Below are 20292 nucleotides of genomic sequence, written 5' to 3'. Positions count from 1 at the left end.
AGTTTCTGGGATTCTGATCAATAAGTACTTATAGATGATGTATATTTCATAAAGTTATAAGAAAATAATAAAGGTGCTATATATTATAAAAGTGATAATCATTACTTTGCATCCTTTTCCCCAATCCCTACCCTAAATTGGTTACTGCTAGGTGTCTCCTCACAGCTTTGCTGATTCTGTTAGCAGAGTCTTGGAGCCTGAAAATCTTGGTTACTACAGGGGTCTGGACACAGCCAAGGCCATGTTCCCATTCTATCCCTTCCTGCATCTCGAGATAGCTTCCCTTCCCCATTTCAGACGACAGTGATACGATGCTCTAGGCAGGGGAGAGGGCGGCCACAACCTTTCCCGGCCTTCCCTCCTCTCTCTTGCCTCTACTTTCACTTTCACTCCCACTCGTAGAGGCCTAAACTGCAAAGGACGTGCATGGGACAGCGGGCTCCGGCCCCCAGAAACTCAGGTACAACACCACCCAGTCTGTATGGAAATGGAGGGTGGGGATGGACAGGGGGAAGCGAGAGAGAGAGAGAGAGAGAGAGAGAGAGAGAGAGAGAGAGAGAGAGAGAGAGAGAGAGAGAGAGAGAGAGAGAGAGAGAGAGAGAGAGAGAGGGGAGGACCCTAAAGGAGGTTAGGACTCCTGGTCTCCACCTGCCCCGTGGCTCCTCTCCCACCTGGGTAGGGGGGGAAGAGGCGTGAGTGTCTGGGCCAGGGGTCTGGATGTGGTGCCCTCCGCACGAGGCTGCAGCGTCAGGGGTGCAGCGGGGGGTCCGAGCCAGTCAGGAGCGCTGGGGACCATCTGGGCGGGCAGCGCCCCTGGGCGCCTCCAACAGCGGCCACAGTGCAGTGTGGAGCCGGAGATGGGCGCTACATGAGTCAGCGCCAGGAGTGGGGAAACACTGGTTTGCAAGCGCAGAGCAGATGGGTCCTGGGGGGACAGGGAATGAGCCGGAAGGGCGGCCACATTGTCGTCAGAGAGGGAGCCTGGACAGTGGCCAGCTCTGGCCTGGAATCAGCTCTCGGTGTGGAAAGCATGCCCCGCCTGTCCGCCTGGGTCCTCCTCCCGGCCTGGGAGCCTTCAGAAAGCATGCGCTTGGAAAGTCCCCTGGCGCTCCCCGCGGAGCCAACCTCTTCTTGCTACGGCCACAGCAGCTCTGGCCCCGGTAGCAGACCAAACCACATGTAGACCCACGTGCAGCTTCTCCTTGAGTGATTGTGTCCTTCTAAGATGCTGCTCCATCACCTAATGTCAGGCCTGGAGAGTTGGACAGATTAGTTTGGGGCTAGGTAGAGCCGGGGTTTGCTGCAGCCGCGGGGCCTCATGGGGATTGTAGTCTTCTGGTTCTTCATGAGAAATAAGATTAAGGAGTGCTCATTGTTAGTCTAGAGGGCATCTTCCTTTCCTCCTTCCCCTGTGTCTCCCAGAGACTGCAGAGTTCGATTTTCCCATTCCTTCCAGTACTACTTACCTTGGTTTTGTCCAGGTTTAAGTGCTTTGTAATTGTTTTCCAGTTTAGCTGTGGAATTAGGCAGGAGTCTTTATAACCCTGCCCAAAGATCACTTTCTTTTCCCAACAGCAATAAATTAGAGATTGTCTTTCCTTTCCAACGTTTCTCCCCTTGTCCCAACATGCCCCTTTGACTGGTGCTCCTCTTTTCTCTGTGATTTACAACGTTAATTCAGTACCATTTAAAGTCGCAATGGTAAAAGCAGAAAGCAACTTTTTCTTAATTTTTTTTTTGGCTTGCGAGTGGTCCTCATTTTGTATTTCCTAGGTGTTAAATTACATTGCTAGTGGTTCAGAGAAAAGCTTCAAGTAACAAGATTTGCACAAAACTAAAGCACAATTTATTCAGTCAGAGAAAACAAAAATGACATGTCTCAGATGGGGCTATGCTGGTACATGTTTAACAACCAGTTCATTGAAAAAACGATGCAGGTCACACTTTTAAATTTAATCTGCATTATTAACATTTTCTTCATCGCCTAAGTCTAAGCAATCAACAAAATAACAAATCAAGCCCTGATCTGTAGCATTTGTATGCTTACAAGGTGTATATGCTCACACTGAAAAAATGAACAATTGCTTATTGGGAGTCAGTTTGAACTGAACTCTCAGGCCAAAATAAAACAAACAACTGGCCCCAAAATAACCCCGAGAGCACTTTCCTTCTGAGGGCCTGGGGGGGGGGGGGGAAACAGAGGCCTGTAAATAAAAGCAGGAAGAGACATTTATGCAGCCTTAAGCAAGGTGTTAAAGGATTTAGAGATGGATGGAATCTTAGGGATTGGCTTGTTCAACACTCTCATTTATAGATGAATAAACAAATTAACTATAAAGAATATATCTGGGTCCAGAGAAAGAAGTGATGAATAGAAGTAGGTCTAGAATAGTTTATATATATATATATATATATATATATATATATATATATATATATACACACACACACACACACACACACACACACACACACACACACACACACACATATACATATACATAATTGTACCTAATTGTAGCTATCTTGGGGAGGGGAGAGGAAAAAACCTGAAATTTTCATGACAACTTTATTATATATTTTAAAGGAATAGCAAGTTATATATAATAGATTTGCAGTTTCATGTACAATAATTTATTGTGCCATGTTATGGAAATGCTTGTTTTATTCCATAAATTAAAAGTCAAAAAAATATAGATGAGGAAACTCAAGTCTGGAAGAGAAATGACTTGATCACAATGGTAGAGGCTTTGAGCCATCATCTTAGGACATGTTCCTTAATAGTACAAAATTATTCAGGCCATGAAAATAAACGTTTTTTTTTACATTAAATCCATACATTTATTAAAAGTTTCCTTCCCAGGGAGCTTCAATGAAGAGTTCTTTCTCACCCCTACTTCTGACCCATGTCTGTACAAAGATTTTCAGATCTTTGAAACTTACTCTCATTTTGCCTATGTTTCCAGAAAAGATTGCTTAGGAATTAAAAAGCTAATTCCAGTTAAACACAAACTATTAATAGTGTTTTCTTTTTTGTAACTTAAAGTTTAAAAAAATTTCTTTACACATTTTTAATTTTTATAATGAATTGAACAAATATGAACATTTGGTTAGTCAGAGAATAGAAAAAAAAGGATTGTATGTGAAGTGTGAACTTCTGTAATGTAGTTTTAAAAATAGATATTAAATTTAATATGAGAGTAATACAAATTCTCTGCTTTTCCATGTCCCATTCATTCTGTTGTCTTTTGCATGTTTTTTCTTTTTTGAAAATTCTGAATTTAACAAATGCTAAGTAAAATGGTAACTTCTGTGTATATAATATAACCAGAGAGGATTGTACATGAATTGTAAATCTCTATTATGCATATAGCCAAGCAAAACAAATCCGCACATTGTCCACATATGAAAATGTATATCTCATTCTGCAATTTGAGTACATTACCTCCCTGTCAAGAGGTGGGTAGCATGCTCCATTTTCAATCTTCTGGAATCATAGTTGGCTTCAATGAAAGATTTTTATCATTGTTTTAAGTAAGTGGCTTTTAGAATGTGGTCTGGAAACCCCTAAGAATCCCTGAGATTCCTTGCAAGGGGAGCCATGAGATCAAAATTATTTTTATAATACGGTCTGGAAACCCATAAGAATCCCTGAGACTCCTTGCAAGGGGAGCCATGAGATCAAAATTATTTTTATAATACTAAGATGCTTTTTTTTTTCTCACATAGTAAATATTGATAGATTTAACAAAAGCTCTATGAGGAGGGCTCCATAATTTTTAGGAGTGTAAAGGGATCCTGAGACCAAAAAGTATACGAACCACTGTTTATTTAAACAACTCAAAAGTTTAAAAAAGATGAGCAAAATTGTTCTAAAACAGTCACACAAAAGGGGACTCTATCTGGTCCCTTTTTTGCTCCACTTCTCAGCCCCACCCTGCCCTGGGGTGCTGTGGGGTCCCAGTGTAGGGAGGAAGAAACTTTTGACTCATTTTAAAGTCTCCTCTTTTCTTACTGAGACCTCAAAGGTATCTAGAATTGTTCTTGTTTGTGCAAGCAGCTGCCATAGATAGCCTGCTGCATTAATTAGCATTGACAAAGCTGACTGTGAAAGATGTTTTGAGATGATAGTATGTCACCACCAAATACATTAGAAGCTTTCTCTTTAAAAAAAAAATAATCAAATAGAATTCAACCATCATAATTCAACTAAATTCAAAACTCTTTTTTTTTTTTTTTTTTGCGGGGCAATGAAGATTAAGTGACTTGCCCAGGGTCACACAGCTAGTAAGTGTCGAGTATCTGAATCCGAATTTGAACTCAGGTCCTCCTGAATCCAGGGCCGGTCCTCTATCCACTGAGTCACCTAGCGGCCCCCCAAAACCATTTTTAAGTGCTTACTACATGCACGGTGTGGGATACAAAGATAAAGATCAGGCATCCTGTGCTCTAAATGTTTTACTAGGGAAAAAACAGAAAACAATCAATCAATCAATAAATAAATGAATAAATGAATGAATGAATAGATAGGTAGATAAAAAGATAGATAGATAGATAGATAGATAGATAGATAGATAGATAGATAGATAGATAGATAGATAGATAGATAGATAGATAGATAGATAGATAGATGATGGTGATGTTAATACAGAAAGAGCTTTACCAATGCAGAACCAGGGAAGGCTCTTGGAAGAGGTGGCAGTTGAGCTGAATTCTACAGGAAATAAGTAGATATTTCAGGCAATGAATGCACACCAATGGGAGATGGAGTATCCAGTTAAAAAACCAGTGTGGCGGGGACAGCTAGGTGGCACAGTGGGTAAAGCACCGGCCCTGAATTCAGGAGGACCTGAGTCCAATTCCGGCCTCAAACACTTGACACTTACTAGCTGTGTGACCCTGGGCAAGTCACTTAACTTTCATTGCCCCGCAAAACACACAAACAAACAAACAAAAACCAATCTGTTCTATGGTATAGATAGCCACATCTTCAATAGTTTAGATGCAGTTGAGGTTGTGGTTATAGGTGGCTGACTACCCAGTTGACAGCTAGCAGCTACTTTTCCCATACCTCCTTTGTCTCCTCTCTGTGGAGTTGTGCACTTGTGGAGAAGACATGTCCCAGACTCTGTGCTCTTCAGTGAGGCACAGTAAGACAAAGCTGCCTAGTAATCAGGGATGCATCTGGAACAGAGCGTCTGGTTTTGTAGAACATTGGAACTGAAGCTAGAAGACCTGAGTTCAAATCCTGTCTCAACTACTGGTAAACTGTAACACTTAACTTTTCTTGGCCTCATCTCTTTGTTGGACTAGATGGTCTCTAAAGTACTTTTTTTGGTATTTAAAAATATGATACTACAAAACTAAATGGCTTCCATAAAAGACTTTCTTTCTTTTTTGGGGGGGGGGGCAGAGAGGGTTAAGTGACTTGCCCAAGATCACACAGCTAGTAAGTGTCAAATGTCTGAGGTCAGATTTGAACTCAGGTCCTCCTGAATGCAGGGCCGGTGCTCTATCCACTGTGCCACCTAGCTGCCCCTTTTTCTTTCTTTCTTTCTTTCTTTCTTTCTTTCTTTCTTTCTTTCTTTCTTTCTTTCTTTCTTTCTTCCTTCCTTCCTTCCTTCCTTCCTTCCTTCCTTCCTTCCTTCCTTCCTTCCTTCCTTCCTTCCTTCCTTTCTTTCTTTCTTTTTTTGTGGGGGCAATGAGGGTTAAATGACTTGCCCAGGGTTACAAAGCTAGTAAGTGTCAAGTATCTGAGACCGAATTTGAACTCAGATCCTCCTGAATCCAGTGCCAGTGCTTTATCCACTGTGCTACCTAGCTGCCCCCATAGTGGACTTTCTAATCACCTCGAGGGAGCAACTAATTGGTGAAGTGGACAGAGCACTGGGCTTAGAATCAGGAAGACATTTTTCTGAGATCAAATCCAGCCTCAGACACCTACTAGCTGTGTGGCTTTGGGCAAGTCACTTAACCCTGTTTGCCTCAGTTTCATCATCTCTAAAAATGATCTGGAGAAAGAAATGGCAAACCATATCCAGGGAAATAATGAAAAAAAATTCACAAGAAGGTGGGTTAGCGGTACCAAACCTGGAGCTTTACTATAAAGCGGCAGTCATCAAAACTATCTGGTACTGGCTAAAAAATAGAGTGGTAGATCAATGGAATAGGCTAGGCTCAGGAAATGCAGTAGTAAATGACACTAGTAATGTAGTGTTTGATAAACCCAAAGACTCCAGCTTCTGGGATAGGAACTCGGTATTTGACAAAAACTGCTGGGAAAACTGGAAGATAGTATGGCAGAAATTAGGCATAGACCAACATCTTACACCTTATACTAAAATAAGGTCAAAATGGATACATGATTTAGACATAAGAGGTGATACCATAGGTAAATTAGGAGAGAAAGGAATAGTGTACCTATCAGATCTTTGGAAAGGAAAACAGTTTTTGACCAAACAAGAGATAGAGTATATTATAAAATGCAAAATGGATGATTTTGATTATATTAAATTAAAAAATTTTTGTACAAACAGAAGCAATGCATCCAAAATTGGAAGGGAGGCAGAAAGCTGGGAAACAATTTTTGAGGTCAGTGCTTCTGATAAAGGCCTCATCTCTAAAATATATAGGGAATTAAATCAAATTTATAAGAATCCAAGTCATTCCCCAATTGAGAAATGGTCAAAGGATATGAACAGGCAGTTTTCTGATGAAGAAACCAAAGCTATCTATTCCCATATGAAAAAAATGCTCTAAATCTCTAATGATTAGAGAGATGTAAATTAAAACAACTCTGAGGTACCACCTGACACCTATCAGATTGACTAAAATGACAAAAAAGGAAGATAATAAATGTTGGAGAGACTGTGGGAAAATTGGAACACTAATGCATTGTTGGTGGAGCTGTGAGCTGATCCAAACATTCTGGAGAGCAATTTGGAATTATGCCCAAAGGGCGATAAAGCTGTGCATACCCTTTGACCCAGCAATCCCACTTTTAGGTCTTTTGCCCAAAGAAATCATGGAAGGGGGAAAGGGACCCACATGTACAAAAATATTTATAGCTGCTCTTTACGTGGTAGCAAGGAATTGGAAGTTGAGGGGGTGCCCATCAATTGGGGAATGGCTGGACAAGTTGTGGTATATGAATACAATGGAATACTATTGTGCTGTAAGAAATGATGAGCAGGAAGAGTTCAGAGAAACCTGGAGGGTCTTGGATGGACTGATGATGAGTGAGATGAGCAGAACCAGAAGAACATTGTACACAGTATCATCAACATTGAGTGTTGACCTACTGTGATGGACTATATTCTTCTCACCAATGCAATGGTACAGAAGAGTTCCAGGGAACTCATGATAGAAGAGGATCTCAAATCCAAGAAAAAAAAAAGAAAGAAAGAACTGTGGAGTATAGATGCTGATTGAACCATATTATTTCTTTTGTTTTGGGTGCTGTTTTTTTTTTCTATTTTGAGGTTTTGCATCACTGCTCTGATTCTTTCTCTTGTAACAGGATTAATGCAGAAATAGGATTAATGTTATTATGTGTATATACATATGTGTGTGTGTATATATATATATATATATATATGTATATGTATATGTATAGAGATATATAGATATAATCTATATCAGATTACCTGCTGTCTAGGGGAGGGGGGAGGGAGGGGAGGGAGGGAGAAAAATCTGAAATTGTAAAGCATGTATAAACAAAAGTTGAGAACTATCTTTACATGTAACGGAAAAAATAAAATACCTCATACATTAAAAAAAAAAAAAGAAAGAAATGGCAAACCACTTCTGTATCTTTACCAAGAAAATCCCAAATGGAGTCACAAAGAGTCAAACATGGACTGAAATGACTGAATAAGTAATAACCACCTTCGGGGATTCCTAGATTCTTGAACTGGAGAAATACAATTGAAACTCCTTGCTGGTATCCTTAGGGTCAGTTATCAAAGCAAAACCAACCCCCAAACATCTTATTCCCTCATTTCATATTGTAAACTCACACTTGATTCTTCCATTTAAAAAAAAGGATAAATATTTATAGAAGAGAAATGCTAAATAGTACTTGGGGTTAAAACTATGCATGGTGTGTACTCTTTGCTATGCAAAGGAGAAATGAGGGAGTTCTGGATGTGAGGAAATTAAAAAGAGAAAAGAACCCAAATTTTGTGTTTTCATTAAGTTGGCCTCTTGGACTAAAAAGGAATTGCATTTTTTCTAGTGGCAGAGGCCATGTACTGTGAATGAGATGGTCCTTTGAGATATTTCACTGGAGTCTGCAGAACTTGGAGAGAAAATTATTAGCTGTGCAATCATAACCCATTAGGAAGTATGAGACTGACAGGAATTATGAAATACTTTATTTAAATGAAATGTTTATTTTTAGAAATGAACCAAGCCAAGAAGGTCAAAGTTTTTCTAATTACTCTGTGAAAGGCTGGAAGAAAGCTTGAACAAGATATCAAGTAATAATGCTGGATTTCTCCTGTTCTTAATGCCGTAGTATTCGAACAGTGTGGCAAAGAGAATGATAGTTTTTGAAGTACCATATTCATTCATTCATTCAACAAATTTTTATTTAATCCCTGTAGAATCAATGAATCTTAAAGTAGGAAGGGACCAAATAAGCAATTATCTGGCCATTTTTAATACTCCCAAGGATTAGGAACTCATTACTTCATGAGATCTTTTCTTTCATTTTTGGAAAGTTGAGCAGAAATTCAGAATTTTATTACTGAAAGGGATCTTAGAAATCATCTAATACAAACCCCCTATTTTACAGATGAAGAAACTGACACCTAGAAAGCTAAAGTAACTTGGTTACAGTCACTGAATTAATGCTATTTTTGAATAGCAATAGGATTTTTTTTTCTTGGAATTAAAGAGAATTGGTGAAGCATTATCCATTTAAATTTCCACATTTGGCAGCCAGTGCATCTCTAAATGGATAATTTTTGTGATAAATCAGCATAAAAGCTCATAAAGGAAAAGGCAGAGAGTCCATACACATCTCCAAATTAAATTTATTGAAAGATATTCTTTATAGCTATCTGAGGCCCCAGTGGGACTGGAGACAGGAGATGCTGAAAATCCAAGAGTTTGCCTTGAGTTCCGTTGGGATGCCAGTTCCAAAGCTGAACTCTCAGCCATCCCTCATTATATAGGAATAGCCTTACCTCTGACATGTGGCAGTGATTTTTAAAAACTGATTTTCCTTAAAATTCCCAGGGATTCTAGGGAAAATAAAGTGTATTTGTTTTCTGTGTGCCAATTGTTAAATTTTCAGTGTGAGCATTTATACCTCAGAAATTAGCAAATGTAAATCAGGTTTTGATTTTTTTGTTATATTGCTTTTCTAGACTTAAGAAAGTGATACAGAGAATATTAATAATTGACTGCTGGGGCGGCTAGGTGGCGCAGTGGATAGAGCACTGGCCCTGGAGTCAGGAGGACCTGACTTCAAATCTGGCCTCTGACACTTAACACTTACTAGCTGTGTGACCCTAGGAAAAAGTCACTTAACCCCAATTGCCCTACCAAAAAAAAAAAGAAAGAAAGAAAGAAAAGAAAAGAAAAATTGACTGCAAAGCTTGTTTGGGCCAGTTTGGGGAGGGGGGGCACAGCTCAACAAGGTCAGCCAGTAAACACCAACAAAGAAGTCTGGGAATGAGTAAGACATTGGCTCATTGCAGGTTCCCGATTGACTCCTTTCAGCAAACAGGCTTACTCTGTGTTCAGTGCATCTGCCTGGTAAGGTAACTCATATAAAACAGACATATTAATGTCAGGGACACTTTCAAACATTTATGCCTTTGTTCAAATTATTGATAAAAGTATTCAATGAATAGGAACAAGAGCAGATCCCTGTGCCGTTTCACTAGAGACTTTCCTCTAGCTTAAGATACATTAGCCAACCTTTGTTAGTTACCAGTCTTTCAGTACAATCTGTCAACCATCTAATTATTAAGAAGGTTATTTTGGTCCGTGGGTAGAGGATGGATTGGAGAGGGGTAGAAATGATGGGAACTTTGAGGTCAAGTAACCACTTCTAGTTTGTGATACCTAGAGAGCCATTCCTTATGAGAGAAATTTTAAAAAGAAAGAGGGAAAAAAGCAGTTCTTGGCCCAGGGGACATTATGCTGGACCTGGAGTCAGGAAGACCTCAACTCAAATTTGACCTCAACTACTTTGCTAGTGGTTTGACCCTGGGCAATTCATTTAACCTAATTCTTGCTCAGTTTCTTCATCTGTAAAATGGTGATAATAATCATACCCAATTTACAGGTTGTTGTGAGGATAAAATGAGATATTTGTAAAGTGGTTTGCAAAACTTAAAGTGCTCGCTGTCATTTTATATATCGATATATCTATATCTATATACACACACACATGTTAAATATAGCCATGTCTGACAGTATGTAATATCCCATAGCCACAATTCCTCACCTCTTTAAAGAGGGGGCAGAGGTAATTATTTTCAACTACTCTCCAGGGCCAAACTTGGTCATTATAATTATATAGCACTCAGCTTTATTTTAAAATTCATTTTGATTATGCTATTATAGTCATTGTATATATAATTTTCCTGGTTCTGCTTACTTCACATCAGTTCATGTCAACTCTCCCATGCTTTCATTTTTACCTTTGTTATCTCTAGAGGCTAATATAAAAGGGGGTGGTGTGATATAGTGGAGTGTATGGAAGATTTGCTTTCAAATTTAACTTGCATTCTTAACATTTTCTCCAGCACTTTCTTAGGTCTAGACAATCAACAGAACAGTAAATCAAGTTCTGATTTGTAGTACTTGCAGATTTCCTGGGTGTAAATGCTCATGTGGAAAATTTAATTAGTTCTTTTGGCCTGTTAGAGCTGACTCCAACACACCTCTGCACTTATACTACTTGATCACATAATAGCTGCCTAATAAATGCTTGTTGCTTGATTAAGAATCCTTTTTCTATCCATAGCTGTAGAAGCTATCTTATTGATCTTATTCTAATCTATTTTTTGATAGGGCCTTTTATATTCATGTCACATATCCATTTTGAATTTATTGTGGTACACAGTGTAAGATGTTGCTTACTTTAATCATTAAAGTAAATTGATCACTTTCAGTAGGTGTTAGAGTGATTATTACTGATGGAAAACCTTTCTTCCTGGATAACTTAAAAGGTACATGAAGGTAATTTGATTTTTCTGAGAGATAACTGATACTTGTAGAGCCAAGTGAGAAATAGTTATTGATCCTGAAAGGGCAGAGGAGGAGAAAGCTGTCTTTAGTTAAGTTTCCTTCATTATTTACATATGTCTGTGTTTTCTTTTGCTTTCAAGGGTCCGTGCCAATAGGCGATTTTTAGGAACAAGAACAAGATGGCTGATTTGCCACTTAAGTTGCCACTTGTGACTGCATCATCTCTTTTCCCTTCACTGTTGACTATCTTGGTAGCATTGGCTTCTATGAGGTGCCAGAGCATGGAAACAAACTCTCCAGTAGCTACTAACGGAGCTCCATTTCCTTGGAATAAGATGAGGCTTCCCGACTATGTCCTCCCTGTTCATTATAATCTTATGATCCATGCCAATCTCACCACTTTGACATTTGTGGGAGTCACTGAAGTAGAAATCATTGTCAGTCAGCCCACCAGTTTCATCATTCTGCACAGCCAACACCTGCAGATCACCACGGCCACCCTCCGAGAAAAAAGTCAAGATAATCGGGCAGAGCAGCAATTGACTGTTCTAGAGTATCTACCCTGGGAGCAAATTGCACTTCTAGCCGATAAACCTCTTCTGATTGGACGTCAGTACATAGTTACTATTGAATATGCTGCCCCTCTTTCTGAGACTTTCCATGGGTTTTATAAAAGTTCTTATAGAACTCAGAAGGGAGAAGTGAGGTAATTTTTTTCCCTAAAATTTCAATAAGATTTTCCTCTAAGTTTCCTTCTCTTTGTCTCTGCTGTTATTCTTTACTCATGAAATTGATCTTGTTGCTTATGGAGAGTGAGAGAGGGAGGAGGGAGGAGGCCTATATTGCTTTGACTCATAACCATAAATTCAATCTCTTTCCTTTTCATTTTACTTGATTTGATTACAGGATATTAGCATCCACACAATTTGAGCCAACTGCAGCTCGGATGGCCTTTCCCTGCTTCGATGAACCAGCCTTTAAAGCCACTTTCTCAATCAAGATTAGAAGAGAACCACGGCACCTTGCTATCTCTAACATGCCATTAGTAAGCTTGTATTCCTTCAGTTTTTACTTTAAGAATAAAATAGGAGAAATGGGCATAATCCTTCAGAAAGAAAGACCTATATCTTTATTCTTGTCTATTTAAAAAAAATCTTACCAACTTCTCTTTTATATCTCCATCAAATTGGTCTCTTTGCAGCTAGAGTCCACCTTGAAGTTAAAGATATATTTGTTTTCTTTCTGAAAATTGCTTTGCTATTTAAGGAGCGGTCTGGATGAGCATCTGTATCATTTCAAGTCATTGATGCAAAATTAGAAGAGGAGAATGCTTTAGAAAATTTGATTTACTTTTTAAAAATTTGATTTATGTTTAAAAGGAGATAATTTCCTAAATTATCTATAAAAATGAACATAATTAAAAATATTAATTTTTCTAAAAATGGAGCTATTTTGCTAGGTGATAGTTTGTATATTTTTCTACAGATATATTTTACAATAATCTGAGTGTTAGAGAAACAGAAATAGATGAGCAAAGATAATATTATTAGTGAGGTGTTGATGTAGTGTGAAAATGGGTAACAACATAGTTTTTCCTGAAAAAAGGAATATTTAAGTATGCTTAATTAATAATCAAAATAGATGTGACCAGTGGTTCTTCTAATTTTGTATTAAGGACATTAGTCAACCAATTAAAGGGACCTGAGAGGTTCCTTTAATCTATAACCCTTTTGGTATCATGGACTCCTTGGCAGTCTGATGAAGCCTATTGACTCCTTCTCAGAATAATGTTTTTAAATGCATGAAATAAAATGTATAGGATTACAAAGGAAGCCAATTATATTGAAGTACAGCTATTAAGATAATTTTAAAAGTTCATATACCTCATGTTAACAACTCCTGACTGGTCCAATCCCTTCTTTTGACAGATAAAGAAATTGAGTTTCAGAAGAGTTTAACTGACTTGCCTAAGGTTAAATCTCCCATGTCTTAATCCAAGTGTTAATTAAAAATTTTAAAAAGGACAGGACCAGATTCAAAGGGAACTCTGACTCAGTCATGGTTTTTTTCATTAATCTGTATTCTTTGGACGATGCATGTAAATCCACATATAGCTTAACTAGAATTTTCCTTGTAAAATGCTAAAATGCATATACTAGTGGAATGATAAAAGGATGTGGGAGTCACCCCAATGAGGATTTGGTAGTCAATGGAAGTTTGTTCAGTGTTTTCCTAACACCTAGTGCTGACACTAGCTGATCTCTTTGACTTCATTCAAGAACAATATATGTTTCATGAAGACAAGGATTGTTTCTTTTTATCTCTGTTTCTCCAACTGCGTGGTTGAGGACCTTGTACGTGCATAACACTTAAATGTTGAATTGAGTTGCACAAAGGAATGAGGTTCTTGATGAGGAGAGGAAGGAAAGATAGTTCAGGAGTTTTCATGGAGTACCATGGGGGCACTGGAGGGTTAGGGAATAAAGACACTAATATGTGATAAAAAGGCACAGTGAGAAATATGAGAGGGTAACAAAGACAAACCACCCATTACAACATTTTTGCCTAGGGCCAACTGCAGATATTTACCTTTTTTTTCCCTTAGCTTCCCTTTTTCCTTTTTCACTGGGGTGGGGGTGGTTAATTTTTAATAAAAAAAATTTTAAACTTAAATAAAATTGCAAAATAAATAAATAAATAGATATTATATGTTGAATTTTCCCATAAATTCTGCTGTTTTTGTCACAAATGCCTTTCAGTTTGTCAAATGTCCTCTTTTTTTCTATTCAGGATTATACTTAACTTTGCTTGGTAAGTGATCCTTGGTCATAACGCCCCTCTTTTGCTCTATGAAATATAGTATTCCAATACCTCTGGTCCTTCAATGTAGCAGTTGCTAGGACTTGAGCAATCCTTATTGTAACTCCAAAATATTTGAACTGTTTTTTTTCTTTTGTTTTCAATATTTCCTTCTTAACCTGAGGGCTTTGAAATTTGGTGTTCATCTTTTTTCTGAGACCACATGGGCTATCTTCAGAGGGGCCTCATAGAGCTTAAGGAACCTCATTGACTGGGGCAAGAGAGAGTTGAATTGGCTGAACCTTCTATTTAGAATTAGAAAGGATAACTATTAACAGGAAGAACTTCTTGACTGTTTCTGCTTAAGAAACTCCTCCCAATTCTCCATCCTTTTCCTTTCTTGGTGAGCTAGTTCCATGTTGAAAAGGAGAGGTTAGTTTAGCTTTCTATGCAGAACTAGGGAAAATGGGATGTGACATTTCTGGACTTTCTCTCAAACTGTTTCTATGAACAAGAAGTAAACCTCATTTTATCAGAATCAGGGCGCTCAATTTGTTTTTATCCTTCTACTTGTTTTCCTTAGATTTTGCACATTTGAATCAACTGTATAGTAATCTGGTTTACTAATTAGAAATGAATGGTTCTTCTATGCTGCTGTCTGTTTGTATATGTGTATCCTACCCTTAACGAGAAATATATAATATTGATATAATATAATATCAATTATAATATAATATATAACATATTGATGTTATATTATCAACATAATATTGATCCATCATTCAAGAAGTATTTATTAAATGTCTTCTATATGCCAGGCCCTCGGCTAGATGTTGTGGATACAGAGACAAAAGCAAAATCAATCTCTGCCCTTAAGGAGACTATATTCTATCAAACTTTTGATATAACATTTTAAACTGTCCTTTAAACTTGGTTGTGATGCTTTGAAAAGTTTAATGATTGAAGGTGTCCTGATTCTAGGTGAAATCTGTGAATATTGCTGAAGGACTAATAGAGGACCACTTTGATGTCACTGTGAAGATGAGCACTTACCTTGTTGCTTTTATTATTTCGGATTTTGAGTCTGTCAGCAAGATGACCAAAAGTGGAGTCAAGGTAAATCTACGGCTGTCAAAAATTTCTTTTTATACAGTAGTCTGAGTTTCCTATAGTAAGTACTCAGTTAATACTGTTGATTAACAGGCCTAACTGAGTACTGCAAGGCCAACCTATAAGTAGGTCTTTACTACTAGGTTTCAGAGTTCCTTCCAAATGGCATATTACTAAAGACTGGGTACCTCAAACAAGCCTAATTTAGTGCTAATTCTCCATTTAATTGTTCTTTCTCTGTGCCTACTGCTGCTGCTATGATGAAAATTCCCTCAAACAGAAGCAGTTGATCTTCTTTTCTTTCCTTATCCAACTAATTAAAAAGGGTTCTCTTTTTAAAATTCTGCAGCGTTGGGACCACAGGCTTACCTCCTTCCTTATTTCTATTCAGTAGCCATTTATTATACAAGCTATTTTAAGTGAATTATTATTATTATTATTACTTTTTGTTTCAGTGTGAATATTCTTGGACCATGTATACATTAAGAAAATTGTAGCGGTGGCTACACCGGCCCTGGAGTCAGGAGAACCTGAGTTCAAATCTGGCCTCAGACACTTAACACTTACTAGCTGTGTGACCCTGGGCAAGTCACTTAACCCCAATTGTCTCACCAAAAAAAAAAAAAGAAAAAAGAAAATTGTAGGTGAATGTGGTTGTATAGGTTTGTCAGTTTAACAGGTTAACTTGTTTTGTTTTTGTCCCTGAATTCCCACTTTTTATCCTTAGATCTGTCCTCTTGGTCTCTCCCTCCTCTTATCCTGAAAATAGAGCTTTCTGGCAGTAACTCTGGGTTCAGTTGGAAGTTGTTTCCCTAAAGCCTTGATTTACTCAAATGCCCTAAGTTTCTTATTTCCTTATTTTATATGTTATTTTCTTTACTTTTCATGTTTATTTTATGCCTCCAGACCATAATTACCCTAATCTGTCTCTTCAATCAATAAATAGATAAACATTTATTAAGTTCTTAGTTTGTGCCAAGCACTAGAAATATAAATTCAAGTCAGCAAAATAGACCCTGCCCTCAAGGATCTTACATTCTAGATTTTGTTGGTAACAAAGAAATGTTGATGATTTATGTGGGTTAATTTTATATTCTGCAACATTGCTAAAGTTGTTGATTGTTTCAATTAGTTTTTTAGCTGACTTAGATTCTTTATATAAGCCATCTTATCATCTGCAAAAAGCAATAATTTTGTTTCTGTTTTTCCTTTGCTTATTCCTTCAATTTCTTTTCTTATTTTATTACTAGAATTTCCAACACTATATTAAGTAGTAATGGTAATAAATGTCATCATTGTTTTACCCCTAATTGTAGTAGAAAGGCTTTTAGTCTATCCCTAGTGCAGATAATGTTGGCTCTTGGTGTTTAAATAGATAGTACTTATAATATTAAGGAAAGATCTGTTTATTCTTATGGTTCCTAGTGTTACTAAAATAGGAATGTGTATTATATCTTATCACAGGCTTTTTTTATCTGTCGATATAATCATATGCTTTTTGTTGGTCAGTTATGTTTATCTAATATTGAATCAGGCTTCTATTCCTAGTATGACAAACCTGGTCATAGTGCATAATTTTTGTGACATGTTGCTGAAGTCTCTCTCAGTAATGTTTTATTTAAAATTTTTATATAGCTATTTGTCATAATTGGTCTTAATGTAGTTCACTTGAGGTTTGGAGTTTCAGAGTATAGCACAAGGAAGGCCAGAGTATCCTAATACAGAACACAGCAAGCTAAAGGGATCAGCAAAGAGAAAGTTAAGTGAGCCAGATTTATTGAGGGGAGATACAATCAGAAGGGGAATCAGGTTGGAAATGGATTAGGTCTTTCATATATCCCTAGTAAAAAAAGGGGGTTCCATAACTGGTAAAGCCCAGTGGATTTCTATAAGGTTCTTATCTGAATCAAGTAGGACTAGGCATTTCAGGCCTGGGGGTGAGTGGAGGTGGGTTGTGGTAGCAGTAGGGAATAGAACCCCTAGACCTGGTGTGTAGGTAGGCCAAAGCTGAGAACTAGTGCAGATTCATACTGGGGGTAGGGGTGGGGAGTTGGAAATGGACATTCAGGGAATTGGTGACTGGTTGATATTCAGATTCCCAGCTGGCTGGAACTACAGGCTTTATTTTGTCAGAGTAACTCAGAGGAAGAGAGGAGGAGAGGCTATTGAAGCTCTTAAAGAGTAAAAACTTCAGTTAGTTTCTAAGCATTTATTCCCAGTTTAGAACATCATTTGCAATAAGGTTCCCATCTTCACTTCATTGGCAAAACTTCCTCTCTACCTTAGTCCCCCACCCAACTTGACATTGTTAGCTTAAAAAGAATCTCTGGTTTTCTATCTATCCACTAACCAATAAACATTTATAAAATGCCTCCTATGTACTAGTCTCAGTGTTGTGTTAGGTTCTGGGGATAAAACAAAGGATGAAACAATTTCTACACATAAGGAGCTGACTTTCATATCATATAATTTGCTTCATGCCCCATCTTTGCTTTTCTGTCTACACAGCAGCTAACCACTAGCCATTGCTAACTGTTCTTTGCACATTTGTTGTTTAAACTAAAGCAACTGATAGTCTTATATCATTCTGTCATACAGTACTTTTTGTAAGGGACTTGGGCTCTGTTATTCAGAAGATATGTACAAATCCAACTTTTCTTAAACCACCAGTATTCTTAGTTACTGCTGGTGCTGGCCACTTCCTCATTGTCCATTTGAATATTGGATGATCACTGCTGTCTCTGGATAGAGGTTCTGCTCCTCTTGCTGCTTACAACTGGAAGTGGCTGAATTATTTGATATATTCAAATGCCTGTTTTCCCAGGTTTCTGTGTATGCTGTACCAGAAAAGATAAATCAAACCGGCTATGCCCTGGATGCTGCAGTGACCCTTCTGGAGTTCTATGAGGATTATTTCAGCATTCCATATCCTTTACCCAAACAAGGTAAAACTTTTCATCAGAGGAATTACAAAACACATAGGAATGTACCCCAAAACTTCAGAGGTAGAATTAACTATGTAATCACTGGCTTATCTCCATCCCCAAAAATGAATCTGATGTGTGCACGGCATTCTGTACATCTCCACTCTTTTGTTCTCTGCACAAAATTCATGTTTACATGAAAAAGAGATACCTATGCAGTCCCTGAGACTCAGAATAAGGAGGCAGGCAATGAGGGTTAAGTGACTTGCCCAGGGTCACACAGCTAATAAGTGTCAAGTGTCCGAGGTCACATTTGAACTCAGGTCCTTCTGACTCCTGGGCCGTTGCTTTATCCACTGTGCTACCTAGCTGCCCTCCTGTTTCAACTTTAATAATATTTCATTTTCCCTCAATTACATGTAAAAACAATTCTTTTTTGTTTTTGTTTTTTTTTGCGGGGCAATGGGGGTTAAGTGACTTGCCCAGGGTCACACAGCTAGTAAGTGTCAAGTGTCTTAGGCCAGATTTGAACTCAGGTACTCCTGAATCCTGGGCCGGTGCTTTATCCACTGTGCCACCTAGCTGCCCCCAAAACAATTCTTAACATTAAAAAAAATTTTTTTGAGCTTCAAATTCTTTCCCTTCCTTTCCCTCCATAGTAAGCAATTTGACATTGGTTATGAATGTGCAATTATGCAAAACATATTTCCATGTTAGTCTGGATCCCTTCTTAGAATACTGTTTTTAAGCACATAAAGTAAAATACATTTACAAAGCATTACAAAGGAAGCCAGTTATATTGAAATAAGGTTTTCAATATCCTTTAAAAACAAATTTGTAGACCCTGGTTAAAAACCTGGTTAAGAACCCCCTAAGTTAGATGGCACTTAAGGTCCCTCTATCAGTTTTGCTTTAGTTTAGCTGTAGGCACTGAAGTTTTTGAAGGTTAGTGTGCTCTGAGCTTGTGACAGAGGAACACAAAGTGGTATGTTAAACTATTTTCTCTAGATCTTGCTGCCATCCCTGACTTTCAATCTGGTGCCATGGAAAACTGGGGATTGACAACATACCGAGAATCTGGACTGTTATATGATGCTGAAAAATCCTCTGTTTCCAGTAAACTTTGGATTACCATGGTAATAGCCCATGAACTGGCTCACCAGGTAATTAATGTGTCTTCCAGTTGTGAGAGAGGAAAGGGTGTTTGCAATAATTGCCTGGCAGATTTGGCAGCATTTTTCTAACATTTTTATATAGGTCTTTTTTTTTTTAAACTGTCTTCCTTGAAAGCAAAATGATCACCTTTGCAGGCAGCATGGTGTGGTGAAAAGTGTTGAACTTGGAGTCACCAGACCCGAGTTCACATCTCAGCCCTCTCAGTTAGTACCTTGGGTAAGTTACTTGCTCTTGGTTTGCTCATTTGTAAAATGAATACATGGATCGGATGACTTTTGAGGTCCCTTCTAGCTATTGAACTATGATCCATGAGGCATAGGACAAAATTTTTTCTTCCAAGCATCAGCTATTATGCCAGCTACTTTTAAAGGATACTGCTTATTTTTGATGAATAATTCATAAAATTCATTTTAATAAATAATTTATAAAAATGACTGTTAAGCTAGCTTTTTGTTGTTGTTCAGTCATTTTCAGTTGTGTCTGACTCTTTGTTTTTTTTGTTTGTTTTTTTGTTTTTTGTGGGACAATGGGGGTTAAGTGACTTGCCCAAGGTCACACAGCTAGTAAGTGTTAAGTGTCTGAGGCCAGATTTGAACTCAGGTACTCCTGAATCCAGGGCTGGTGCTTTATCCACTGTGCCACCTAGCCGCCCCTGTGTCTGACTCTTTGTGACCTCATTTGGGGTTTTCTTCACAAAGATACTGGAATGGTTTGCCATTTCTTTCTCCAGCTCATTTTACAAATGAGGAAATTGAGGCAAATAGAGTTAAGTGACTTGCCCAGGCTCACACAGCTAGTACATGTCTGAAATCAGATTTGAACTCAATAAGATGGATCTTTCTGACATTAGGCCCAGCATGCTATCCACTGAGCCACCTAACTGCCTATTTAGGTAGCAACATATGTTCAAATTAATACCAATATAAAGAAGTCTAAAATCTACTTCTTGATATAAAGTTTATTACCTATATAATGTTATACATGTGTGTCTGTCTGTCTCTGTCTACCAGTCTATCTATCTGTCTGTCTATGTATCTATCTGTCTCTATCTTTCTATCTCTTTATTCATAATTTG

At 37.9% G+C, this 20292-nt stretch overlaps 1 protein-coding gene across 1 annotated transcript in view; it reads left to right on the top strand.

Annotated features, from left to right (window-relative positions):
• Nucleotides 1-311: 311 nt before the first annotated feature.
• ERAP1 (endoplasmic reticulum aminopeptidase 1) overlaps nucleotides 312-20292 on the top strand; it is a 40449-nt gene continuing 20468 nt past the window's right edge. The window contains exons 1-6 of the mRNA XM_043988158.1: nucleotides 312-460; nucleotides 11349-11914; nucleotides 12115-12253; nucleotides 14989-15123; nucleotides 17942-18062; nucleotides 19050-19204. Coding sequence (XP_043844093.1) covers nucleotides 11388-11914; nucleotides 12115-12253; nucleotides 14989-15123; nucleotides 17942-18062; nucleotides 19050-19204 — 1077 coding nt within the window. The 5' untranslated portion in view covers nucleotides 312-460; nucleotides 11349-11387. The remainder of the gene's footprint in view (nucleotides 461-11348; nucleotides 11915-12114; nucleotides 12254-14988; nucleotides 15124-17941; nucleotides 18063-19049; nucleotides 19205-20292) is intronic.

The sequence above is a fragment of the Dromiciops gliroides genome, chromosome 1, assembly GCF_019393635.1.
Source record: "Dromiciops gliroides isolate mDroGli1 chromosome 1, mDroGli1.pri, whole genome shotgun sequence".
NCBI lineage: Eukaryota > Metazoa > Chordata > Mammalia > Microbiotheria > Microbiotheriidae > Dromiciops > Dromiciops gliroides.
The sequence above is the reverse complement of the archived record's forward strand: the minus strand, read 5'-3'. Positions and strand labels throughout refer to the sequence as shown.